Below are 13,869 nucleotides of genomic sequence, written 5' to 3' on the forward strand. Positions count from 1 at the left end.
CTTCCAGTTTCCTTCATTTCCTCCATTCTCTCTTTTGTTGCTCTTCCTGTTAACTAGGCATTTGCTCTACGTCTAACCTCAAAGTCACACCATGGTCATTCTAGAACAATGTTGGTTTAGAATGCACGATCTGTGATACTTAAAGTACGTTTATGCTTACTGGTCCCTAAATATATTGTACAAAAAGCCATACCTCTGACGTGGAAACAAGGCTAAGCGACAACTATGCACGAAAACATAGGAACTGGAGTGCAGAAAATGTCAGCAGGGGCCCTGGACTGATGAGTCAAAATGTGAAATATCTGGCTGTAGCAGGAGGTCGTTTGCTCACTAAAGGGCTGGAGAGCGATACAATAATGAGTGTCTACAGCAACAGTGAAGCATGGTGGAGGTTCCTTGCAAGTCTGGGGCTACATTTCGGCCAATGGAGTTGGAAATTTGGTAACGATCAATGATATCCTCAATGCTGGGAAATAGAAGCAGATACTTATCCATCATGCCATACTATCAGAGAGGCGTGTGATTGGCCCCAAATCTATTCTGCAGCAGGACAACGACCCCAAACATACTGCTAATGTTATTAAGAAATTTCTTCAGCGTAAAGAACAAGAAGTCCTGGAAGCGATGGGTTGGCCCCCCAGAGCCTTGATCTCAACATCATTGAGTCTGTCTGGGATTACATGAAGAGACAGAAGGATTTGAAGCAGCCTTCATCCACATGAGATCTGTGGTTAGTTCTCCAAGATGTTTGGAACAACCGACCTGCCGAGTTCCTTCAAAAACTGTGTGCAAGTGTACCTAGAAGAATTGATAATGTTCTGAAGACAAAGGATGGTCACACCAAATATTGATTTGGTTTGTAATTCTCGTGTGTTAATTTACAGCATTTTTTTTACACCTGCCTAAAACGTTTGCACAGTACTAAATACACACACACACACACACACACACACACACACACACTGTAACCCCAATCCCCATGGTCTTCACAGTCACTCACAAGCAGCCAATTCTATATTGAGAGCATTAGCCAGGCAAGCATGGTTACCATAGTATCGACTACATGTCTGGGATCATGCAGAGGCACCTTACATAAAAGATTATAGAAGATAATTAGCAGCTAATACCTTATTCAACGAGGTAGCATTAAACGGATCATTACTGCCAATACACTGACAATCTTTTTATTCTATACATTTTTCAATTGCAAGTAGACAGCTGCTCCACTATGGCCTATGACGAAAAGGCTGTGTATGCACAGTATGAGTTCTGTGGGCTGATCTGAAGTATGTACCAGAGAGTATTTAAGAGGGATGCACAGATATTATTCGTACTCAGGAAATTGCCCCGATACCAAAAACCGATACCGGCGCTTTAAAAATTGTCAAACTGAAGCAGCTGCCTTAGGTCCCGTGCTTACCGGGGACCTCGCAGCAGCCTTCTTGGGAACCATGTGGTGCCTATTTACAGCGCTTCCGCCGCCTGCACATCGCTCCCTCCCAAAACCCTCCAACCTTTACTGGAGACATTAGGCCGGCACCCTGGAGCAGTACAGAGTATGTAGCAACATATTTTGCATTGCTGTATAATGCATTTCTGGGATTTGTAGTGCTCTATAGCCAGTGCCATTCTGCATTGCTGTATGATGTATTGTTGAGATTTGCAGTCCTCTATAGTTGATGGTATTCTGCATTTCTGTAAAATATATTGCTGAAATGTGTAGTCCTCTATAGCTGATGGTATTATTCTGCATCACTGTATAATGTATTGGTGGGATTTGTAGACATCCATAGCTGGTGGTATTCTGCATTGCTGTATAATATATTGCTGAGAGTTGTAGTCCCTCTACAGCTTGGAGTCAGTGGCAGAACTACCAGGGTTGCAGCGGCTGCAGCTGCGGCCGGGCCCTGGCGCTCCACCACTGTCCTAAAATTAGAAAAAACTATAACATGACACACAAAAAAAAAAATAAAAAAAAATCGGTAATTGGTAGCGGCGAGAACTCGAGGTATTGGTGTATCCCTAGTATTTAAATCATGGTGGAGCGCCCTCACTTTGTTGTCCACCTTCAGATACAGTCACTTTGGTAGATTCAAAATCATCACCTGCAAAAGTTGGGGAAATGAAAATACAGTTAAAACCCCCAAAATTGTGAGAACGGTGGGAATAGTAAAGAGGAGCAGTTGTCAGCTTTCTTGGTATAGGGAGCCACAGGTGCAGCCCCTGACATCACCAAAGGGCCACACATAATATTCAGTGAATGGAATACTACAGAGAGCTGTTAGGCTTAACATTGTTATCCCTGAGGCCAGGTTCACACAATTTTCCAGGCCAGATCTGGTACGTGGTGCATTGCATTTTGCGGCGATTTTGCGGCGTTTGGGAGCAGGTTTTTTTTTTTAAGCTTAAAATGGGCTTTCAGGTGCAGTTCAGTGCATTTGCATGCGTTCCAGTGCATTCCAGACCAGAGAAAATGAGACCAACAGTATTTTTTTTTTGTCTGGTCCGGAAAGGACTGCGCTGGTGTGAACAGAGTCCAGAAATACCGTAGGGATGACGTGGGATGCTTTTTTTTGGTCCGGACATGGTGTGAACAAGCCCCTATAGCAAGCTGGACAAATCCTGGTTGTCATAGCCAAAAAAGAAAAAGAAAATCTCAAGCAAACAGGTATTTGAACATGTTTTATGCTGTTTCATTAACCGTCGTGTCCACCCCCCCCAATTGCAACTAGATGGCACCTAGTAGAAATAGCTGGTTAAAAATAAAAGGGGGCTCCCTTTTTGCCTGGACAGTATTTTACTACTGGCATCCTTGAAACTCCATCCATGTATTGGCCCTACCCTGATGGTTTGTAGTCGTGTCCTACAGTCCTTTGATAGCTCCAGCCCCATCTCCACTGTGCCCTTTTTTGGACAATCCGGATTTTGCGTCTGGTGCATCCGATAGGGCATTTTCCTTTTTACGAACCTAGAAAAAAACTCCACGTAACACACTTTCTTGAAGGGACCAATTGGCCTTCTCTATCTCTCTTGACTGATCCAGCAGGACCTTATCAACTGCAACTCTGAGCTGCCCGACAATTACTTCACTTTTTTAGGAACTCTTCCGCGGCCCCTGGATTTTATCAGACCTCTTACTCTGCTCGAGAGGTTCTGAATCAGGAACGATTACCCATGCTCTCTCTTTGATTTACCGCTTACTAATCAGTCCGGCTGATGATTTTTGTCCTTACTTCTTGGGAACGCGAGTTGGAATGCTCTTTTACTCTGAAGAGATGCAGAAAATGTTTAATTTACCTTTCAAAACCACGGTGTGTTCCAGGTTGCAAAATCCTTACACGATGGTATCTGATGCCAGTTAAGGCTTATCGTTTTGATTCTACGACATCTGACCGATGTTGGAGTTGTCAAGCGGATAGCGGTACTCTTCATCTCTTCTTCACATCTTCTAGCCCTGTCCCAAACTGAACACGTTCTGGGACGGGTGAAGGAGATTTCGCTCTGCCAGATGCTCCAGCCTTCTATTTGCTGCATCACAACACTTTTTCTGTGCAATCATATTGGAAATCGATTCTTACACATCTTTTGACTGCTGTAAAAGGTATGTATCCCGGTTTGCTGGAGACAAACATCTCCGCCGTCCATTGCACTGTGGTTGCGTAAAGTTGAGGAGATCCACCGAATGGAAGAGATTATCTATTCCTGTCCAGATCGAATAAAACTTGGTTTTACAGGCACTCTTTCCCCTACTCGGATGAGGGAATGGGGCTACATGGTAGAGCTGCAGCTAACGATTATTTTCAAAATCGATTAGTTAGCCGATTATTAGGATACATGGTGAACCTAATTGTTGAGGACCGATGGCACTGTCACCCTGCAGTTTAAGCTCCTTCCCGAGTGTACGATTGTTACCGTATTTTGCGGTCTATAAGACGCACCGGACCATAGGACGCAGCGGACCATTATGGAGCACTCGAGAGTGTAGCTTCTGTGACAGCTTCTATGACAGAAGCTGTCACAGAAGCTGCAGTTAGTGACCGCTGAGACAGGTGGCGCTGTGATTACAGCGGCACACCTTGTCTTTCTTTCTTGAAATTTTGTATGTATCCTACGGATTTAATGTGGTTATCCTTTTGTATACCTTTTCATGGATCCAAATTGTTTTGTATATATGCTATGCAGTTGATTAATTTTTATGCATTATTTGAATTGTGTGTTCATTTTGTCACCTTTGCTTCGCTGTTCATAAATAAAAAAAACGTAACCCAGAAAAGTGGTGCGTGCATATATATTCACCCCCCTTTGCTATGAAGCCCTCACACAGGATCTGGTACAACCAATTACCTTCAGAAGTCACATATTTAGTTAAATAAAAAGACCACCTGTGTGCAATGCAAGTGTCACATGATCTCATATACTATATACACATACATATACATACATATATATACAGGGCTCGAAAATCCACTCGTCTGCGACGAGCAGATCTGAAAGGCCCCAGAGTCTGCAACAACAATAAGCAAGGGGTACCTCCAAGCGAGCGGCACCATGAAGACCAAGGAGCTGCCCAAACTGGTCAGGGATAAAGTTGTGAAGTAAAGATCAGTGTTGGGTAATGGGTAATAAGAAAACTACACGAAAGTTTAATCATCCCACAGAATAATCCATTATTAAAAAATGGAAAGAATATGGCAGCACAACAAACCTGCCAATAGAAGGCCGCCTGCCAAAACTCATGGACCTCACAAGGAGGGCATTAATCATAGAGGCAACAGAGACCAAAGATAACCCTGAGGGAGCTACAAAGCTCCACCGTGGAGATTTGAGTATCTGTCCATAGGACCACTTTAAGCTGTACACTCCACAGAGCTGGCCTTTATGGAAGAGTGGTCAGAAAAAAAAGCCATTGCTTACAGAAACACATTTCGCCAAAAGGCATGTGGAAGACTCCCCAAACATATGCAAGAAGGTACTCTGGTCAGACGAGACTAAAATTGTGCTCTTTAGCCTTTAAGGAAACGCTATGCCTGGCACAAACCCAAGACCTCTCATCATCCCGAGAACACCATCCCCACAGTGAAGCATGGTGGTGGGCGGTGGCAACCAGGGGTCCGACCTTTTAGAGGGGGTGACACCAAAATGGCTGTCAGTAATTTTTGTGTCACCCCTGCAATGGTGTCACCCGGGAGCGGGCCAAACCCCCCTTGTGACGCCACTGGTGGCAGCGTCATGCTGTGGGGATCTTAAACTGTCAAAAGCAGGTGACTTTCCAATGCAGACACTCGTTCAAATTACAGCTATCCAAGAGGGGATCTTCCTGTTGCATTTCTGTGAAAAAGTAAAACAAAATCTCCCCAATGGAATATAGACAGAAAAATGTAAACAAAGATGGGTTTTATCCCTTCGCTGCTCTATCCAACAGTAAAATATAAGATTTTGCCTATACCAGGGGTAGGCAATTTTTGCACTCCAGCTGTTTTGGGATTACAAATCCCATGAGGCATTGCAAGACAGCCACAGTCAAGACTCTCAGAGGCATGATGGGATTTTTAATCTCACCAGAGTTGGAGTGCCAAGACTGCCAATCCCTGGGCTGTACTGTCACCAGAACTCCCTTCAGGGGGAGCCTCCAGCAATCTTCAATGACAGTTCAGACACCCTTACAAACCACAGACAAATACATTCATATATTCATTACAGCTCACAAAAAAGAAAAGGCCAGCGCCCAGCAATGCGCCTCAGTTCTTTTAGGGCTTGTATTAAGGGGTCAACAAGCCAAGTGACGAAATACACGTTCCTCCACAAAAGGTGACAAAACACATTTTTGGTACTCACACTTGTGAATGAGGCCGAATCACATGAGTGTCATTATTATTATTATTATAATACAGGATGTATATAGCGCCAATAGTTTGCACAGCGCTTTACAATATAAGGAAGACATTACAATCACAATACAATTTAAGACAAGATGGTAAGGAGGGTCCTGCCCGTGAGGGCTTACAATCTAAAAGGGAGGGGCAAGTGATACATGAGGAGGTAGCTGCGCGGGGATGATTGTTTGAGAAAGTGATTGTTCAGTGGTTAGGGTGAGGTGGGATAGGCTTCCCTGAAGATGAGTCTTAAGGGATCGCCTAAAGGCAGCCAGAGTGGGAGATAGACGGACAGGTTGGGGTAGAGAGTTCCATAGAATGGGAGACACTCTATTGAAGTCCTGGAGGCGAGCATGGGAGGAGTTGATGACAGAGCTGGAAAGCAGGAGGTCTTGTGAAGAGCGGAGGGGACGGTTAGGGTAATACTTTGAGACCAGGTTGGAGATATATCCGGGGCCAGAGTTGTGGATGGCTTTGTACGCAGTTGTTAATATTTTGAATTTTATCCTTTGGACTATAGGAAGCCAGTGCAGGGATTGACAGAGGGGGGTTGCAGACACTGAGCGGTTGGTTAGGTGGATGAGTCTAGCAGCTGCATTCATGATAGACTGAAGGGGGGATAGCCTGTGTAGAGGTAGGCCAATGAGGAGGGAGTTGCAATAGTCAAGACGAGCGATGACAAGGGAGTGGATGAGTAATGTTGCGGTTTGTTTGGTGTGGAAGGGGCGTATTTTGGAGATGTTACGAAGGTGAAGGCGGCAGGATTTGGATAGTGATTGGATGTGGGGACGAAAGGTGAGGTCCGAGTCAAGGATGACACCTAGGACCTTGGCATGGGGGGAGGGCTGGATAGTTGTGTTAACAATCTCAAGGGAAAAGTTGGGGTGCCATGAACTTCTCCGTGACACTCATACGATCTGAGGTTCATACGGAGGTCCTGCATAATCCAATGCCAAAGCTGCCAACCTTCCACAGCTGTTTTTTTCAGGCCATTTGAAAGTAACCTGACATTCTGCGATTACATGCGTGCGACAACACAAGGACGCAGACTGTTTGCACCCAGGTGTGATTGTCCGCAGGTAATAGCATGTGCGATTACATGCAAACAGTTGTTGAACAGCTGCGGGCAGTGGCAGGTGTCGTATTGTACAGCACCTCCGGGCTGCAGCAGACTGCATGAGTCTCACGGAGGAACTCATAGGAGTCATGCAATCAGCTGCATTCACATGTGGTGATCTGGCAGTCCTGTGGCAAGATCCTACGAATTCCTGCGGCAGGAATGCCAGGTGTTCCTGATCAGATGTGGCTGCTGTGCTCATTGAAGTTAATGACAGGGTGACAGCGGCTGCATTTCTCAGCAGCAGCCGCATGTAATCCTACATGGAAGGATTACATGCGGTTTGGGATAGTCGACTGTCCCTGGACGCTGGATAGATGCATCCAGGGACAATCATCTATTCCAAACCGTATGTAAACGTACAATCTGATTATTGGGTACCTACTCGGTGTCAAATCAGCAGAATTCAAACTGGGAGGGGGAGAAGCTGCACAAGGAGCAAATCAGTTGTGCTGCAGTATAAGAGGCATGCTGATAGGAGGAGAAAACAGAGTGACAGAGAGAGGAGATCAAGAGTCTGCTTCTTCTCCTTTCACTGTCAGGTCACCGGCAGGGGGGAAAGACAAGACCCGTGCTGTGTGGCAGGGCTGTATAAAACTCAGAACTGGATAGAGTAATACAAATCCTTTGGCAGGTAAAACAGCTTCCATACCTGTACTTCAATGCTGTATTTAGCGATTTGCCTGGAGGTCAGCTTCATTGTTTTTAGCGACGCCAAGCTTTTAAATGCTAGTGCATACACATAAATATAAAACACATAATGATATCTTTTACCAGCACACACAAACATTTTACACATACCTCTCAGCTATGGACAAATGGAAAAAAACTGCCCTTGCATTGGGGCTGCCCCTGCACTACAAGGGGCTCGATTATATATAGTGGACAGGACAAAAATCTGTTATACGTACCTGATCCCCCCTCCCTCCTGGCTCCTAAACCAGTGTCCGCAGCATCTTCTCCCCTTTCCTCTGGCAGTCTACAACCCCTGACGTCATTATGTCTAATGTAGGTTTCATAGACGTGAGGATGCAGAGGGACGGTGAGCAGCCGGAGATGAGGGGCAGCAGACGAGAGCACTGACCGCCAGGGGAGTAGGGATCAGGTAAGTTAAAGGGCAGCCCCAATGCAAGGGAAGTTCTTTGGTTTGCCCAGAGCTGGGCTTTAACTTTAGCCAAATATGATTGGCAAACATAGAATGGGAGGCAAGCGCTGCAGAAGAATGCTCCCCAAAACAAGGGGGGTGCATCATTCTTATTATATGTAACCCAGAACTGTCAGAATAGGTGTTTATATCCAGCAGCATGTGACAAATAACACTCCCTTCAATCACTGCAGAACAGGATCTGTAACCGTTTCCATAACAGACTGGGTAGAAGAAAAGGAAGGAAGAGCCCAGCACCCCACTCCTCCAACACTTACGGCTCCATGGCGCCCTAATCCACTCCCGATCGCCCGTCCGCCTTCCTTTGCCTGCCAACTCACAGAAGAACCCAGCCGCTTCCACACTTGTTTGGGAAACGCCTTCTTCCGCATACGTCACGGCCCGCCCCCTTATCCAGAATTTTTTACACGCTCCAGGGAAAGGAAAAGGGCGGGGCGGTCTGAGGCTACTTCCGGACACAAGGTCGCCATGTTTAATACTGGCAGGCAAAAAATACCTAGCCGCTACTGAAATGGTAAATATCGCGCCCACAGAAAGGGTAGGCTGAGGTTTCCAACGTAAGGCTTAATGCTGTTCATGTGTTTAAAAAAATGCGTACGAATAAACTGAACTGCATGTCGTTAGTAGACGTACACGTTATAGAACAGTAGCTTAATGCGCTGTCATTGGGGCTTGTCACACTGTTGCGCACGCACACTAAGGAAGCTTATTCATTTGAACGGGCTGTCTAATCCACCAAAAAAAGTGCATGAGACGGTAATGGTTGTGGTGTGCCGCAATACATGTCAGTCAGCACGGTGCGTCAGGGTGCTATGCAGAGGGATTCAAAATATATATGCAAAATGCATTACTACAGGGCAAATGTGTGACCTCAGCCTGACCCGAAAGTGGAATTCCAGGCAAATATAAAAGGGTCACTATTTAAAGCCCACCACCAGAATAATACCAACCCCCTTTGCCCTGGAGTTAAAAAAAAAGAAAAACCCAAACTCTCTAAATGCCCTTTAAACTTATCTAAAGCTGCGGTCATGTGACACTCAGGTCCTGGGTCTACCTTTGTTTACTTCCTGTGGGGTCCTTCTATGGGTGTCCGCCTCACTGCCTGTAAGACATGGGCACCTTCTATTGATGCCATGTGGGTGGTAGGGGACTGCTCAGCAATTATATTGGTCCCCCACACTCAGAAATGGCAACAGAGAAGGACATGGAGGGGAGGGGACGAAGGCTTAGGTGTGTGTAACTTCCTTCACAAGGTAAGGAAAATTAAATGTGTCAGCAGAGGCAGCGTGGATCGGAGGGGACACAGCCGATCCAGCTGCTGGCACCCAGCAGGGAGGAGAGAAGCTCTCAGGGGGCCAAGCGGAGCAGTACAGGGAGAAGAGACCTGTCAGGTGGCCAAGCAGGGCAGTGCAGGGTGAAGAGACCTGCCAGGTGGTAAAGCAGGGCAGTGCAGGGTGAAGAGACCTGTCAGGTGACCAAGCAGGGCAGTGCAGGGTGAAGAGACCTGTCAGGTGACCAAGCAGGGCAGTGCAGGGTGAAGAGACCTGTCAGGTGACCAAGCAGGGCAGTGAAGGGTAAAGAGACCTGTCAGGTGACCAAGCAGGGCAGTGCAGGGTGAAGAGACCTGTCAGGTGACCAAGCAGGGCGAAGAGACCTGTCAGGTGACCAAGCAGGGCAGTGAAGGGTGAAGAGACCTGTCAGGTGACCAAGCAGGGCAGTGCAGGGTGAAGAGACCTGTCAGGAGGCTGAGTGCGGCATTGCAGGGAGGAAAGCCGGCGGCCGCTGTCAATATACAGTGTACAGAATACAGTGAAGACAGCGTAAGATTCCTTTATCACCGTTAGTAGGCGTTAATGGAGGAATCTATTTTATTTTCTTCATTCTGCCTACGGGTTGAATGAAAAAAATAGCACAGTGAATAGCCAGCTTTTAAAAACAAATAAATAATCAAAACTTGAAAATAAAGAAGGAAAATAAGTTAAAAAAAAGAAACCTAATGCAGCCACCCCATCTAAGGACAGGAAAGCTGCAATATATTACATTTTTGTTTTTTGGATTTAGAATGCTCGAAACTCACTTTTCCTTTATATTGACTTTTCAAAATAATACATTCAATAAGTTAGAGGTTGGATGAAAGGTTGAGTGTTGTATAACACTTTCGGTAATCAAATAGTACATTTGTATAGAGGCCTCTACAGCAGATCAAAAAGAGGGACAGCTCAAGAGGAAAGAGGGACAGAACAATGTGGTTCTAAAAAAAAAGGGACATCCCCTCCAAATGAGAAACAATTGGGAGCTGTGTGATTGTGTGTTTGTTGTACATTATTTAATCCCCTGCAGTCTTGTCACTATCACACTATGTTACTATTATCCCAATGTTTTGCCACGGCATGATACGCATGCTTCTACAAGTCCCTCACTCTGGGCCACATCCAGTCTCAGGCTTACTGAGCACTAACATTTCCCAGGTATGCCAATTAATAAGTCCCATTTTAATGGGCCAGATAACTGCAATAGTATTGGTTTGAAACCATAGCAACGGAAGGTTTAAAGGAGAACTATGAGGTCAGTCATTTCCACTCATCCTCATAGTTAGAGCCGATGTGTGACAATGAAAACTGTCACAGGTCGGCTCTATAGATCAGGAAGTGAGCGAACACATACCGTCGCTTGCTCACTTTCCGATTATCTCCCTGCAGAGAGTGGTGACTGTCAGGATTCCCCCCTCTGCTGACTGGGGGAACAGACGGGGGTGGGCACAGATGGCTCTGCCTCTAGATAGGCAGAGCCCGCTGTCAATCAGCCAGCTGGGTGGATCTCGACCGTATAGTCGGGATACCTCCCCGCTGCAGCGCTCTCAGTATATAGTGGACAATAGCTCGCTATATACTGAGCTTTGGGTCACGGAAGGATGTTAGAATATGTCCTCCTGTGACCCTAAAGAGAACTATAGGATAAAAAGGTTACCCCATATTGCTCTTTTAAGTACCTGACTGTCTCTGTATGAGCTTTCCCCTGCACACTGGGAAAGGGAAGAGTAGCATGGTGAGCCAGGCAGTACTGCATCACAAGATTCTAAGCTGGGATATTGCTGACGGAGTGATGACCTCATTCATTTGGTGATGTTTCTTTATTGTCCAATTTGCACGCTGGGGATGAGTCATTGACCAAGCTGTGTTGCCTAATTACAGGGAGAAAAAAAAAGAAGTCCTGCAGAGCTACAGCCTCAGAGTCTTCATTTCTAAAATTCCCAGGTTTGTTAGATGCAAGTGGTTCAACCCGCCAACTGGACACAGTAGTGACATAGTGCTTGCAAAAGAGCAAAGTTTGGGGGATCAGTTGGCAGGAGTGTAAACAGTCTTCTATTACAGAATGTTTTCATTTGGACTTTTTTTCAGGAAGGCAACAGAGTTACTTTACTTTAAACAAAAGTAAAGTTTTCCTCCCAACACCAATGATGAGGCACAATTCCACCCACTGAAACCTATGATGGTGCACTATTCTTTCCGCTAACACCAACAATGGGGCACTATTCCTTCCACTGATCTCAATGATGGGGCACAATTCTCCAACTGACACCAATGATGGGGCACTATTCTTCCCACTGCACCAATAATGGGGCACAATTCCTTCTGCTAACACCAACAATGGGGCACTATTCCTTCCACTGATCTCAATGATGGGGCACAATTCTCCCACTGACACCAATGATGGGGCACAATTCTTCCCACTGCACCAACAATGGGGCACAATTCCTTCCATGGACATCAACAATGGGGCACAATTCCTTCCATGGACATCAACAATGGGGCACAATTGCTTCCACTGACATCAAAAATGGGGCACAATTCCTTCCACTAATACCAATGATGGGGCATAATTCTTCTTACTGACACCACAAATTTGACACACTTCCTTCCATCAACACCAATAATAGGCCATTATTCATTCTCCCACCAACCTCAAGTGGTAGATCATACTTTTGCTGCCACTTACCACCAACTCTGTGGCATTCTTTACTCCCACAGACCACCAAGCCTGGGGCATTGTTTACTCCCACTGACCACAGTCTAGCCTCCTTTACGTTTTAAGGATAGTTACCTGGCCCTTTCTTTAGAAAGTTTGTGAACCCCTGGCCCGGATGTTTGCCTTATTTATTAACTCTGTATACTTTCATCTTTTACTAGGAATGTTCGTTTTGTCTGGTTAAAGCTATATCTTGACACATGTATAACAGTATAGCAGCACATACAAACTATGGATAAATATAAACTACCCCAGCCATCTGGATTGTAGGAATTGAGGACTGGAGGACAGTGGGAGGTACTGTTTTGTGTTTATATTATTTTTGTCTACGGTTTTGTTTCTGGGGTTTCAAACAGAGCTGGTGAACAGACTGACTTTGCAGGCTGTGGAAATCCCCATTCTTTCTTATAGTACAGTATATTGCTTTTAATCCATGCTAAATATAAGGTTGCTGAAAGGTACCATGCTAAGAGGCAACCTGTAGGCAGTTCAGTATAACAACAGATTGATAGACACAGACTACAGTAAGGCTCAGAGGCATTATTACAGGAGTGAAGAGGTCAGTCTATGCCACACTTCACAAGATATGTTTATTTAGTTTGATATACCGCTCCTATCGATATTATGGAACCTATATTTTTTAACAATCAGTGCAACCTTAACATTGGTGATAGCAGTTTATTGCAGTAATACCCTAAAGAGACAGCAGTGACAGGTGAATGTTAGCAGGAGCCATATTACAGTACCTGTAGTAGCGATCATCTTTGTACGGTGTCAAATCTTCTTTCAGTTCCTTGTATGCATCACTGACCTTTTTACAGAAGTCTTTAAATTCATTACATAGGGCACTTTCGAATGCTGCATAATCTGGATCCATCCTGCTATATTTCACCAGCCATACATCAGGTGAAGTAGAAGAACCAGGAATCACTGTAGGGAGAAGGGCTGCCTACAATTTCCATTGATTTGCTTTCGGTGCATTGTCCTCGAACTTCTTTGTCATCTAATCCTTTTCCTTTTTGCTTTTGGTTTCCTCCTCCCGAACGCCTTATAAAATTAAAGCAAGCCAGCTGCCTCGTCTCTATGCAGAAGCAAGTGATGCTGCTAAGGGGGAGTGTAGTGCTGTTTGCAAGGAGACCACCCACAGGATACATCATAGAGATAGTGCTGCCATCTATGCAGGTTTCCATAGGAATTACATCATGTAACAGATGACAGCAGAGATGGATACTGTAGCTAAAAGGTTAGGCACTGATGATAAAACCCCCTCAAGACTTGTGTATTTATTTAACCTCATCATGTCCAGATGTCTTTGTTTTATTTGTATAATTCAAATTTCTTTAATTTTGGATTTAATGTCAAGATATTGATAGGATAAAAAAAGTCCAAAGACGAGAAACAAAAATAGTAAAAGGCATAAGGGCTAAAACATGTCGGAAGAGACTGAAGCAACTTAATATGCACTTGAGGAAAAAGGGGGATATGAATGAAACCTTTAACCCCTTCATGACTGAGGCCCTTTTTTCATTTTTTGCACCCATGTTATATTCCACATTTTAGGCCTGAAAATGACGTAAAACCCCCCAACATTATATATTTTCTGAATGCCAAGACCCTATAGAATAAAATGGTGGTAGTTGAATTAGAATGGCCCTAGAATTATTGCTCTCACTCCGGCGTGCGCGGCA

The 13,869-nt window shown here is 45.1% G+C and overlaps 1 protein-coding gene across 2 annotated transcripts in view; it reads right to left on the reverse strand.

Annotated features, from left to right (window-relative positions):
• The window catches only part of TMEM181 (transmembrane protein 181), a 43,404-nt gene extending 30,036 nt beyond the window's left edge, over nucleotides 1–13,368 (reverse strand). The window contains exon 1 of one of the 2 annotated variants that reach the window (XM_018559974.1): nucleotides 12,928–13,368. In XM_018559974.1, the coding sequence (XP_018415476.1) occupies nucleotides 12,928–13,058 (131 nt within the window). In that variant the 5' untranslated portion in view covers nucleotides 13,059–13,368. Of the gene's footprint in view, nucleotides 1–8,412; nucleotides 8,538–12,927 lie in introns of those variants that run through there. The other variant, XM_018559976.1, reaches the window with a different exon arrangement.
• Nucleotides 13,369–13,869: the final 501 nt, after the last annotated feature.

The sequence above is a fragment of the Nanorana parkeri genome, unplaced genomic scaffold (assembly GCF_000935625.1).
Source record: "Nanorana parkeri isolate BGI_ZX_2015 unplaced genomic scaffold, ASM93562v1 scaffold424, whole genome shotgun sequence".
NCBI lineage: Eukaryota > Metazoa > Chordata > Amphibia > Anura > Dicroglossidae > Nanorana > Nanorana parkeri.